The following is a 14,342-nucleotide window of genomic DNA, read 5'->3' as shown; positions in this document are numbered from 1 at the left end:
TAAGCAAAATGGCTCACCCCTGTAATCCCAGCACTTTGGGAAGCGGACTGGGTGGATCTCTTGAGCTCAGGAGCCTGGGCAACATGGCGAGACCCCATCTCTATTTTTTAACAAATAAAAGTAAAAAAAGAAGGTCCCCAAATGGAGTAGATACATTAGATTCTTAAGTATAGCATTTAATTTTCCTCATAAGATACAATAACGCATAGAGTGGAGGTTCATCATGCTATCATTTAACTTTCTAGAATTCAACTCTAAACTAAAAAAATGAATAATGAAAAAGACAATCTAAATAAGGCAGCTTGTCAATGGAATGACTGTCCCAGGCAATCAACCTTGAAATCATAAACACATGTTGGCTGAAGTAATGGAAAGAACAGGTAAATGATAATAGGTTTCCACAACATAAGAAGTGAAATGCATTATTCAGATGGCCAGGCAAATAGATGGTGATGGCTTCCTTAACATACTTAATATCCAAAATACACAAAATAAAACCAATGGGTTTATAATGATACTCCCCCAAAACAAAAAAATCATTGGTCGACTTTGGACCACTGATCTGGATCATTAGAAAACCAACTCGCTATTTTGAAAACTGGTAAATAAAAGAAGAGAATCAAGCATTTATTCCTGCCCTTACTATAGGAACTACGTCACTAGGTAACCAAACAGTTGAGGAAACAAAGTTTTAGAAGTAGTCTGGCTAAAAAACTGAAGAAGAAATGAGAAAAAAATAGAATGGTATCAGTTTGAAATCTCTATTTAATTAAGGTCTTTAGGTAGTGATCATTAATAGCTGCTAAAAATCATAAAAAGAAAGGCAACCAGATACTGGAAGTATAGAATACCACCTATGAAGGATTACTGCCAAAAAACTCAAACCCTAAATCTCAAGCCTCAAGATCTAATTATTTACAAAACAAAACAAAACGAAAAAAGCAGGAATGCACAGCATTTGGGATGCAAGCAGCAAAATTCAGTCTCAAGCCCTGGACAAACAGTCCAGATTCTTCAACAAATAAATTACAAGGGAAAAAAAAGGTTGGAAGGCAACCAATAAATTCAAAAAAGGACTTACGGGTCACTATCAATCAATTGCAAAGCATGGACCTTATTTGTATACTGATTGAAACCAACAAACCATTAAAACACTTATGCGATATTCAGGGAAATGTAAACCTGGATATTTAATATTAAGGAGGTACTGTGGTTAGGTTTAACATCCTAATCTTCTAGAGCAGAGGTTCTCAGAGTGTGGTTTATGGACCTCCTGAGAGTCAAAGTTATTTTTAATAGTAATACTAACAACATACATTTGCTTCTTTCACTGTGTTTACATTTGCACTGATGGTGGAAACATGAATAAAACTGCTGGCACCTTAGCAGAACTCAGGGTAGTAGAACCAAACATTACTAGCAGTCATATTCTCCATTCAACTGAAGGGGAGAAAAACCAGTTTTACTGAAAAATGTCCTTAATGAAGCAGTGAAAATAAATAGTTTTATTAAACTTTGACCGTTGAGTACACATCTCTTTCATATCCTGTAACTTTTAAAAAATGAAAGTCCTCAAACAGGCACGATGGCCCACACTTATAATCCCAGCACTTTGGGAGGCCAAGGTGAGAGGCTGGATTGAGCCCAGGAGTTTGAGACCAGCCTGAGCAACATAGTAAGACCCAGTCTCTATGTAAAAAATAAAGTAAAATAAAATGGAACATTTCATAAGCACTTCTACTGTATAGTGAAGCCGACTGTCTTGAACAAAAGCACTTGCATGATTCTGAACTAGTCCCTTTTATCATGGAATATCTTTTTTACTCGACTAGCCAGCTGACATCAACTAGGTTAACTCATCAACATGTTAACACCCATTATGTTAATTCAGACTTAGAATTAAGTTGACGATGCTGTAGATATTTGGCAGACAAAGAAATAAACAAGAAGAAATGAAAGCAAACAAAAAAAGTAAGTCTTTTACTCTGAGGAAAATAATTTTAAGTATTTGCTGAAAATGATTAAAATTGTGAGCTTCAAGCAAAAATCAGAATTTTAGGAAACTTCTATGCACCACTATGGGCTTGATAGCTCCCTGACATATTTAAAGGCTTTTCTAATGACATCAGTAGTCATATTAACAAATGCAATTTTTTTATTATAATGAAATATGTCAACATTTGAAAATCTGCGTAACTCAGCAAACCAATTATTTTCCAAATGACCAATTAGGATGCTACAAAATATGCATGTGTAAAAGATACATTTGAAGTACAAGACAAACCAATGAACTTTAAACATAAAAAATGCAGAAGGTTCATTCATATGGTTTCAGTTTCTACATCAAAACCAATCTTTGAGAAACTACAACTTATCGTTTTGGTGTAGCATCAAAAAAATATCCATAGACCATGCGCCTTGGCTCATGCCTATAATCCCAGCACTTTGGGAGGCCAAGGCAGACAAGTGGATCACTTGAGCTCCAGAGTCTGAGACCAGCTGGGAGACATGGCGAAATCCTGTCTCTACTAAAAAATATGACAAATTAGCTGGGCATGGTGGCGCATGCCTGTAGTCCCAGCTACTTGAGGCTGAGGCGGGAGGATCACCTGAGCCTGGAACGTAGAGGCTGCAGTGAGCTGTGATTGTGCCACCACACTCCAGCCTAGGGAACAGGGGTGAACCTGTCTCAAAAAAAAAGGGGGGGGCGGGGGCAGGGGCTGGGCGCAGTGGCTCTTGCCTGTAATCCCAGCAATTTGGGAGGCCAAGGCAGGCGGATCACTTGAGGCCAAGAGTTTGAGACCAGCCTGGGCAACATGGTGAAACCCTGGCTCTACAAAAAATACAAAAATTAGCTGGACTTGGTGGCGCACACCTGTAATCCCAGCTACTCGGGAGGCTAAGGCACGAGAATCGCTTGAACCCAGGAGGTGAAGGTTGCTGTGCGCCAAGATCGCACCACTGCACTCCAGCCTGGGCGAGAGTGAGACTGTCTCAGAAAAAAAAAAAAAAAAAAAATCAAAATATTCCTCTCTTTCCAACCACTTATCTGCATGAAATCAGAGTTTCCTCATATACTTAAATATAAAAAATAAAATACTACAATGGAATGAATGCAGAAGTAGATGTAAGAATCCAGCTGTTTCTATTAAGCCAAGTCATTAGAGAGATTCACAAAAATGTAAACCAATGTTATTCTTGTTACTAAATTCATCTGGAAAATAGATATATTTTTAATTAAACATGGTTTTTTGTTTTGTTTTGTTATCGAGACAGTCTCACTCTGTCTCCCAGGCTGGAGTGCAGTGGCGTAATCTTGGCTCACTGCAACGTCTACCTCCTGGGTTCAAGCAATTCTTCCCTCAGGCTCCTGAGTAGCTGGGATTACAGGCAGGAGCCCCGCGCCCAGCCAAAACATGTTATTTATGTTAACATGTAATGAGCTTATTAGCATTTTTTAAATAATAAATTTAAAATCTCAGCTTTAACTTCTAATATGATAAATATCAATAAATACAACTCACATAAAACAAAAGCATTGTGGGTTCCTGGGATCAAGAGATTTGAGAACCATTCTTTTAAAGATATACACTGAAACATTTATAGGAGAAATTATATGATGTCTGGACTTTGCTTAAAAATAATCAAGAGGGCTGGGCGCAGTGGTTTACGCCTGTAATTCCAATACTTTGGGAGGCTGAGGCTAGAGGATTGTGGCCATGAGTTCAAGTTCAGCCTGGGCAACATAGTGAGACCCCATTTCTAGAAAATTTTTTTTGTTTTTTGTTTTGAGACGAAGTCTTACTCTGTTACCCAGGCTGGAGTGCAGTGGTATGATCTCGGTTCACGGCAACCTCCGCCTCCCAGGTTCAAGCGATTCTTAGGCCTCAGCCTCCCGAGTAGCTGGGATTACAGGTGTGTGCCCAACTAATTTTTTGTATTTTTAGTAGAGACGGTGTTTCACCATGTTGACCAAACTGGTCTTGGACTTCTGACCTCAGGTGATCTACCTGCCTTGGCCTCCCAAAGTGCTGGGATTGCAGACATGAGCCACTGCCTGGCCTCTACAAAAAAAAATTTTTTTTTTTTAAAAAGGTGTAGTGGCATAGGCCTGTAGTAAAAAAAAAGGTTGGAGGGCAACCAATAAATTCAAAAAAGGACTTAAGAAACAATATCAATTTAGTTACTTGAGAGGCTAAGGTAGGAGGATTGCTTGTGCCCAGTTCAAGGCTGCAGAGAGCCATGGTCATGCCACTGCACTCCAGCCTGGGTGACAGAGTGAGACTCCGCCTTTAAAACATGATGATAATATCAAAGGTTAGAAGGATAGAGATGAATGCAACAAGACTGGCCATCAGTCGATAATTGTTGAAATGGGGGTAACAGGCACACAGGCATTCATTATACCACTATCTCCATTTTGGTGTGTTGACATTTTTCATAATATAAGGTTAATTAATAATAACGATGATGATACAGTTCTTACCGAGATCTACCCTCCATGGGCTGTCTATTGAGGATCTGAATAGGTCCCCTAGCACGAGAGTGAATCTTATCATCCACCATATGCTTCAATCGCTGGTAATAAGTGGGGCCAATAAATATTTGTGATGTGATTTTTCGACCAGTGAACCCATTGTATAGGACCTGCAACAAACACAGATTTTGAAGTGTAGACCTAAAAATTAAACAACGTCAAAGAAGATATGTGCATATATTGTGTAACTCCATTTATATAAAAAAGCACAGAACTAATCTAAAATGTTAGCAATTAAGAGAGTAGTTAGCTTGGGGTGGGAGTGGAAAGGTAGCGACTGAAAAAGGTTCAGTCGCTGCCTTCACATTTTTAGATCTTGGTGCTAGTCATGCAGCTGTGCTTACTTTGTGAAAATTCATCAAGCTGTACATCTCTATATGTGCACATATTATACTTCAATAAAAGGTTATATTGTTTCAGAATAAAACTACACACATACAAAAAAACACAAATGACAAAATACTACTATAAGAGCAAATATACCTCATTTCCTCTGAGATGATAGCCATAATCAGATAAAAGATTAGAAATCTTCTGCACGTTAACAGCATCATTAAATGGAGTGGCATCACCAATTTCACCCTTGTTAGCCGATACCTTTTTTTTAAAAAAAAAAAGTACTCTTTAAAATGTTGCTTCAGTCTGTCTCCACCTAAAAGTCATATCAATAAAAATGCATTCAAAAAAATTTTAAATACTTTTAAAATTTGAAAGTATTTATTTTAAGTATTTTTAAATTAAAAGACTTTGAACTCGAAATCTATGTTATGGAAAGCTGTGATATATTAAGGTTCATTTTATAATCTTACACAAAATATTTAGAACAAATGAACCTGCTTAAAAAAGAAAAACTCAATTATAAGTATTCCAACAGAAGTCGATCCATGGGATCAAGTACAAAAAGACTGAGACTCATAAGTATTTCAGATGGCTCAAGGAAATGACATTTTAATGCCCTAAAACCAAGCCATCCACATGTTAGACTATTGCCACTTTACCTTAAAAGAATACTTAAAAATAGAAAACCTCCACCAAAAGATGCATATAGAGCTGATAATAGAACTATAAAATTATTAAGTTCACATTGAACTCTCCATCAATAAATTAACTCTTCATCTATAGAAAAGAACCAGTCAAAAGGAAAACCACATATGTAAGTATTAGTTGAATGTAGTATATCTCACAAAAATCCTGACTTGTGTATAACTGCAAATTGCCAAAAAAAAAAAAAAAAAAAAAAAATGGCAGAATCATAATCAATTTGAAAGCAGAAAAGTAAATCTCACACTAGCTTTTTACAAAATACTCTGGCTCAAATTTGAGAGCAATCACCTATCAGAGTTTTAGAAGAAGTATCAGCTTAGAATCTATATTTTTGAAGAACATCTCTTACCTTCCCTTGAAGGCATTCAATTAAGTGACCAATAGTCATACGAGAGGGGATGGCATGGGGATTGATGATGATATCAGGGGTGATACCTTCACAGGTGAAAGGCATATCCTATAAAGAAAAATTTTAAAAGGGACTTAAAGATACATATACTAAACTAGAACTGACACCCCCTCCCAAATGAATTACTGTATGTCCCATATTCTGTTTCAACATGGTATGTTCATATACTTATTCAACAATAAAATAAAAAAGTTCAATCTGTATCATCTTCGAGCTCTTAAGTTAAAGCAAATTTTGATTAAAAAAAAAAAATGTTTAACAAAACTGTGATTTGGGTGTGAGGGAGATCAAAGATACCTACCTCTTGTCTATACTGAATACCACAAGTACCCTTTTGGCCATGTCGACTAGCAAATTTGTCTCCAATCTGTGGAATCCTAACAGAGCGTACCTAAATTCATATAAAAATAAGTTAAGTGGATCTGGTTTACTTTCTAAGACTAGCTACATGAACAAAGTTCATACAAAGTTCAATACTCACCCTTATTTTACAAAATTTATATCCTTCCTGGTTGAGAGTTACCATAACCTGATCCACAATGCCTGTCTCGCTAGTTCTGAGAAAAGTGCTACAGTCTCTCTTGGTATAGCGTCTATTAGTGCTCTCCAATTCATCTTCATTTTCAGGCAAGGTGACTGTTTTGCCTATAATAACATCATCTCCTGATACACGAACCCCTGGAGCTATCAAACCATCATCATCCAGTTTGTCATAAATGGCATGCCTCATGCCTGTGAGGAAATAGACATGGAATGTCACATAATCCCCAACAAAGATTAAAAACCACATACATGAATCAGTTCCAAGTCAGAGAGAAGGCCACAGGAATTTCTATACCATGAATCATACCCTTATTCCAAATATTACAAACTATTCTGAATTCTATAATACCACAGTCCACACAGGAAAAAAAGGAAAAAAAAAAAGTCTATGAAGAAAAAGAACATTGGAATCAGCATTGGGAAAGCAGATTCTTCCATGACAGACATTTATCAAGTGACTCTGGATATGTTTTTTGCCATCTTCTGATTTCTATATTATAAGAGAAAGAATATCTCTGCTATCAGTGGGTACAGGAGAAAAAATTTTTTAATTAAAAAGAGAGTATCTATGGATTCCCTCTGCACACATCCTCCCACAGAAATTGTGGATTTCATCTTAACTCAATCTTAACTCCAATGGACATCAATTCACTACTACACAGAACCACCCAATGGAAGGTGAGTAACAGGAAGATGGCAAAGGAAACAAAATACATTTTACTTCATGCAATGCTATTCAGAGTCAAAACTGTAGCAGAAATGTTGCATTTTCCTGGAACAACCCAACCATCCCACTGCATAAGCAGTTTTTAAGTGTCTGTCAAAATAAATAACTAGAAAGTAAGTTTGAGTTTTCTACAAGAAACAACAAATGCTAGGTATCCTCTTTTCACTGGTTATTTTTTAAATGTTTACAAATAATGTGGCTGAACAAATATTATGATCACACCATAATTTGGAAAGGAAGAGGGGACAGGCGTGAAGTGTGTCCCCAGAAATTACATGACCTCTCTGATTTCCTAAACTGCCTCCTCAATGCAGGACCTACCAGGAAGGAAGGTCTGTAGCAAGCTCACTCGTAGGTGCAAAGACTTTTATGAAATACACATATTTTCTTAGATGTGAACTCTAAGAATAACATGAAAACACAGTTTCATTGCACAAAAAAAAGGGGAGGGGGATGGGGGCAGGCGCAGGCTGACACAACCCATCAAAATCACTTAGGAAAACCACAGTAAGTTAACTTTGGATTCCATCATTTAAATGTTAGCGTCACTTACCTTGGCATGTTTCACGTGTAGGCTTCTCAAAAACTTCTTCTTGATCAAATCCTTTTTTAGACTCCTGTTCTTTGTATGAGCGATAGAAAACAGACCTAAAACCACATGGTTCTAAAGGTAAAGTCTATTTTTTAACAAAAGGGCTGAGACTATACCAACAATTTCTCATTTACTTGAAATTTGGGAGACAATTTAAACTATGAATCTGGGACAAGAATAACTGCATTAAGGGTCGGAGTTAAACTCCAAATGTTATCACAAGTTATACATATGTAGCATCTGACCCATAACCTTAACCACCTAGAATTATATGTCAAAATAGAAAAGACCCAGGGTCAATGAGTCCAACCTCCTACACAATTTAAGAATCCATTACAAAATAACCCTGAAAGATGGTCACCTAGGTTCTACTCAAACACTTCCAGTGAGAAGTTTTTACATTGGCCGAGCATGGTGGCTCACGCCTGTAATCCTAGCACTTTGGGAGGCCAAGGTGGGTGGATCATCTGAAGTCAGGAGTTCGAGACCAGCCTGGCCAACATGGTCTGTGCTAAAAATACCAAAAAAAAAAAAAAAAAGTTGGGTGTGGTGGTGCAAGCCTGTAATCCCAGGTACCTGGGAAAATGAGGCAGGAGAATCTCTTGAAACCTGGGAGGCAGAGATTGCAGTGAGCCAAGATTGCACCACTGCATTCCAGCCTTGGCAACAGCGAGTTCTGTCTCAAAAAAAAAAGAAGTTTTTACATTAAGCCATAATATGTATCCTCTGAGTTCTAGTGCTATCCTTTGAAACTACACAGAAAAAGGAAAATCCATTCCCCTCTACTAAATTCCCAGTTTTTAAAACAATCTTTATATGCCTTGAATTTGAGGTCTATTTGTCAATAGGACAATCAAGCTGAAGCATAATGGAAAAAAAGAGTGAAAAGAAAACACACCATAATTTTAACAGTAGTTATCTATGGATTCTAAGTTATTTTTATTTCTTCTTTAGACATTTCTATATTATCTAAATGTAAATGTATATTTCCTTACCAAAAGAAAGGCTCAAAATACTAGCATTTGAAATTCCTAAGAGATATAAGAAGTAGTATCTTCAGTTGTTTGTGACCATCAGCCAGGCCTTCTGCTTTCTGGAGTAGTGCGTAGCTAAACTATATTTTAAGAACTTTTTCTGAATAAAATATTAGTGTTTCCACTGTATCTGTGTTGTGACAAATTTACAAAATACAAACCTGAAGAAGCCACGGTCTACAGCTGAACGATTCATGATAACAGAGTCTTCCTGATTATATCCAGTGTATGATGCAATGGCCACAATTGAGTTGATGCCTGCAGTGAATTTAAAAAGCACATATTTAAAAAAAAAAAAAAAAAGCATACATTAAAACATCACCCGGAAAACAGGAAAACTGCCCTTTCTTTAAATCAACTTTAATTAAATCATATTTGCCATAAATGCTTGGGTGTTTGTTGTCACGGTAACTGCCAAAGTCTATTCCTCCTAGAATAGCAATCTGTGAGGCAACTACTCTGATGGCTAAATATCTCACACAAGCAAATCCTAAGACTAGTCACTCCCAATGTATCCATTCTCATAATAAGTGATTATACATGTGAGTCACCTCCTACTTAGAAAGTGCCTCCCCAAACCAAGTTTCATGATCCTCACAGCAACTCTGTGCCATAAACAAAATAAGCATTATTATTCTCATGAATCAGAAGAGTGAATTAACAATCTACCCATGATCTCAAAATTAATAAGCAATAGGCTCAAGCCCCAGCTCCTTGTCTCCCGATTTCTGGTTTTAGGTTTGAAACTGGTACTACCCTATTTCCCTCTCCTTGTACCACCAAAAAATTATCATATCTTTCCCGCCACAATGAAATTCTTACTTGCTGCTGCCAAAACACTGTTTGATGAGCCCATAAAATAACTGGATATTCAACTCTCGCCTGTAATCCCAGCACTTTGGGAGGCCACGGCAGGTGGATCACAAGGTCAAGAGATCAAGACCATCCTGGCCAACATGGTGAAACCCCATCTCAACTAAAAATACAGAAATTAGCTGGGCATGGTGGCGTGTGCCTGTAGTCCCAGCTACTCGGGAGGCTCACACAGGAGAATCCCTTAAACCCGGGAGGTGGAGGATGCAGTGAGCTGAGATCACACCACTGTACTCCAGCCTGGTAGCAGAGTGAGAATCTGTCTCGAAAATAAAATAAATAACATAACATAACATAACATATAAAATAACTTGATATTCTTAACCTGGATATCATCATGAGGAAAGAATAGTCAAACCTAAATTGAGACACAATGCAAAATAACTTTCCTGAACTCTTCACAAATGTCAAGGTCATGAAAGACAAGGAAAGACTAAGAAACTGTTCTAGATTAAGGAAACTAAAGAAACATGTAATTAAATGCAATCCACAATCCTAGATTAGCTCCTAGACCCACTAAAGACATCGTTAGGTTTGAATACAATAAAAACTGCTTTCTTTAAAAAAAAAAAAAAAAAACCATCATTAGGACAACTGGCAAAATTTGAATTGAGGACTGCTGACTATATGGATAGCAATGTTATCCTGATTTGATGGCTGCACTACAGAGAATGTCCTTGTTCTTAGGAAACACATACTGAAGAAGGAAACACATGCTTCACGCCTGCAACTTACTCTCATGTGGTTCAGGAGAAGTAATAAAAAGGGAGAGAATAATAGAGCAAATGTGGTAAAATGTTAAAAGTTTTTTTAAAGATGGTATGATGGATCGGCTGTAGTGGCTTACATCTGTAATCCTGGCACTTTGGGATGCTGAGGTGGGAAAATCACTTGAGCCCAGAAGTTTGAGACCAGCCTGGGCAACAAAGCAGACCCTATCTCTACAAAAAAAAAGAACTTCAAAATAAAGATGCCATGATGAAGTCAGGAATAACAGAACTGCAGTCCTGCCAGCCATGACTCTCCACTTACGCCAGTACCAAAGGAACATTTGCTTTCCAACCTAGTCCTTCAGTATATGTATTTTCTTCTCTAGCCATAAAGAAACTGTATTATCTAAATGTTGGAGAAAACACAGCACTGCAAGCACAGCCCAAAGATACGTGCATACTGTGTAGACAACCTAACAGATTTTGCTTTTCTAGACAAGAGGAACCCCTTGTGGAGGATTTTGAAAGTAAGTAATTTTAACCTATGAGAATTTCCTATCAAAATGTTAGAGCCCCATTACAGTACACTAAAGATGAACTTTACTAACAAATAACAAATGTTACTCACATTCAAAGCCAAAAGTCTGTTAATACAAAAGATAACAACAGTGCCAAAGAACTCTACCATCTCCTTTAATAGTCAACACTCATACCCTTCAGATTTCTCTTCGCCATTTTACCTACCATCCAGTCTCCCTGAGATTCCCCTCCTTACCAGCTAATTCTCAAATCTTCTCTCCTGATTTCTCTTCCTGGTGTCTAAAATTGTCTGCCTCTGGCCGTTTTCTCAATCTAAATTCTCCTTAGGCAATTTCATAGTAATCTGTAATTATCATTAATAAATAAAAAATTTTACATCTCTAGACTTGACTTTCTTTCAAATCATGTTTGCAACTCACTGTTGTTGGAAGTTCACGTCTTAGTGTTCTGACACTAAGACACTAAATCAAAATCAACATATCCAAAACAGAATTACTATCTTACCTCTAAAACCTCTTCCCCCTTCTAACATGTTCCCAATCTTATTTTTCCCCCAACCTATTCATAGCACCTCTCTTTAATCACTCAAGCCAGAAACAGCAACAATATTTCCAATTCCTCTCTTCATTGTTCCATACTCAGCCATTCATCAAGCCCTATCAAGTGTATTTCAAAAGGTATCTTACCCATCATTCTTTTTCATTTATTTAGGACCCTGCCATTTCACATTTAGACTACTGCAAAAACCCCTAAATTATCACCCTGCTAATACAGTACCTCACTGTAATCTACTCTTTATGCCGCTGTCAGAATGGTATTCCTAAAACAAATTTCTAATTGTATTACTTCCCTGATCCAAAAGGTTGGATGTGTCTCCATTTTCAAAATAAAAGTCAACCTGTTCAGGCTCTCTCCACACTGAGACCAAGCTTTCACTCCCATATATTTACACTCCACCCACACTAAGCTGACATGACTCCTAACTGTACCCATTTTTCATGACTTCATCCATCTGTGCCCTTGCTTAAACCACCTCTCAAATGCAAACACCCCTTCATCAATTTTGCTCCAATCTAAAATGCCACCTTCTCCATGAAATTGAATCTAGACTTCCAACAGGAATTAATTGCTTCCATCAGTCTGTGCTTCTAAAGGACTTTGTACCTCCACCATAAGACTTTCCACATAACTACCTTTTTATTATGTTCACGTTTCCCACCATATTATAAATTCCGTGAGAACAGACACTATGTCATATTTATTTTTTAATCCTGCCAAGCACCCAGAAAAGTGCCTTAAACATGGCAGGATCTTAAATAACGTAGAGCAAAACTGACCATACCTGCTGGCAGCTCTCTAAATCGTAGATACTCCATAGACCGTGTAGTTACAAGTGGTTTTTGAGGATAGTAGAGAACATGGGCCAATGTGTCCATGCGAACATGGAAGTTGGTGATGTAAACTCCCATAGCCTGCTTACCCATAGCAGACTGGTATGTGTTTCTAGGGGACTAAACGTAAAAATGAAAAGCAGAATCAACGAAAAGTTACTATTGCTAATGGAAAAGACTCTGACAATAAATCAGAAGAAATATGATTGGTAAATTTTTTCAAAATTTTTTTCAAAAACAGTAAGTAATAACCATTCGAAATAATCAATTACGGCTCTTAACCATGAAACACAACAGCAAGTATATCAAATGCTGATTCTGTAGGAATTCAGAGCCTTTCATTTAAAGGCTTTTTCCCTCTAGATACGATTACAGAGTTACTTCCAATTTTTATTACTTCTCCCAATTCCTCACACCAGAAGACGAAAAGTGATACCAACCTGGTTATGATCAGGAAAGGGAATAATAGATGCACAGACACCAAGGATCATTGAGGGATGAATCTCACAATGTGTATATGTGGAACAATAAGCTACTTCCTTCTCCTGTAAATCATCTGGAGTCATTGCAAGCATCACTGTTTCTTCTTCCAGTGTATCAATATATTCCACTACCCCACTGGCCACAAGATCCTGCCAACTAAAAAAGAATTCACTCAATTTTATATTTCCTGAAATATTTTAACTAACTATTCCTCCTACTTAAAAGTATTCCTATATGTATATTTAAATATAGTTTATTATATATTAAATATACATATAATATATATTTATATATATAGTTTAATATTATATATAACTGACCAACATAGTTACATGATTGTTGACAGTGAAAAAGGTAAGCTGCTGGAGAATAAGGCCTGGTAGAATACACACCTAACTGTTACCAGTATTTACTTGTGAAGAAGAGTATAAATTGGAGGGCAATTTTTTAAATTTATTACACATATTATTTGAATGATTTTTACATTAGTATACATAACTATACATTCATTTGCTAAAAAAAATTTAAATCAGCTTCATCTTTTCACTAAATTTCTTATATTATTCATATTATATCATATTATATGTAATATATTATATTTAGATTATATAGGTTATTTCTCCTTATTACTATTAATAGATTTTAACATATCACAAAAAATTTTTTTTTGAGACAGAGTCTCTGTTGCCCAGGCTGGTACAATCAAAGCTCACTACTCCTGTACTCAAGTGATCCTCCTGCCTCAGGCCTCCTGAGTAGCTAGACTGCAGGTGCATTCCACCACACTTGACTAATTTTTTATTTTTTGGAGAGATGGGAGTCTCCCTATATTGCCCAGACTGGTCTTGAACTCCTGGTCTCAAGCAATCCTCCCACCTTGACCTCCCAAAGTGCTGAGATTACAAGCATGAGCCACTACACCTGGGCAATCAAAAGACTTTTAAGCTTAAACAAAATCCTATTAATTATCTTGCTTCATAATAAAAGTTAAGAAAAACAAATGTGACTCCTAAAGGTACAGAGTTTTTTGGGGGCAATGAAAGTATTCTAAAATTAGATGATGGGTGCACAACCTTGCAAACATACTAAAAACCACTATTGTATACTTTTTAAAAATCATTAACTTGCCAGACGCGGTGGCTCATGCCTGTAATCCCAGCACTCTGGGAGGCTGAGGCAGGCAGATCACTTGAGACCAGGAGTTCAAGACCAGCCTGGCCAACATGACGAAACCCTGTCTCTACCAAAAATACAAAAATTAGCTCGGTGTGGTGGCGCATGCCTGTAATCCCGGCTACTAGGGTGGTTGAGGCAGGAGAATTGCTTGAATCCAGGAGGCGGAGGTTACAGTGAGCCAAGATCGCATCACTGCACTCCAGCATGGGCGACAGAGTTGAGATTGTGTAAAACAAAACAAAACAAAAAAAAATTAAAATTAAATAAAATTAAATTTAAAAAT

At 37.1% G+C, this 14,342-nt stretch overlaps 1 protein-coding gene across 2 annotated transcripts in view; it reads right to left on the bottom strand.

Moving 5' to 3' along the window:
* Window positions 1–14,342, bottom strand: part of LOC105463567 (RNA polymerase II subunit B) — a 49,664-nt gene that overhangs the window by 1,156 nt on the left and 34,166 nt on the right. For both annotated transcript variants that reach the window (XM_011710751.3, XM_071093417.1), the window contains 9 exons: window positions 12,841–13,039; window positions 12,352–12,520; window positions 9,048–9,144; window positions 7,814–7,908; window positions 6,472–6,722; window positions 6,292–6,381; window positions 5,931–6,038; window positions 5,021–5,134; window positions 4,487–4,647 (listed from right to left, as the gene is read on the bottom strand). In XM_011710751.3, coding sequence (XP_011709053.1) covers window positions 4,487–4,647; window positions 5,021–5,134; window positions 5,931–6,038; window positions 6,292–6,381; window positions 6,472–6,722; window positions 7,814–7,908; window positions 9,048–9,144; window positions 12,352–12,520; window positions 12,841–13,039 — 1,284 coding nt within the window. The remainder of the gene's footprint in view (window positions 1–4,486; window positions 4,648–5,020; window positions 5,135–5,930; window positions 6,039–6,291; window positions 6,382–6,471; window positions 6,723–7,813; window positions 7,909–9,047; window positions 9,145–12,351; window positions 12,521–12,840; window positions 13,040–14,342) is intronic.

This window comes from Macaca nemestrina, chromosome 3 (assembly GCF_043159975.1).
Source record: "Macaca nemestrina isolate mMacNem1 chromosome 3, mMacNem.hap1, whole genome shotgun sequence".
NCBI classification, from domain to species: domain Eukaryota; kingdom Metazoa; phylum Chordata; class Mammalia; order Primates; family Cercopithecidae; genus Macaca; species Macaca nemestrina.
This window is presented reverse-complemented; position numbering and strand designations above follow the sequence as displayed.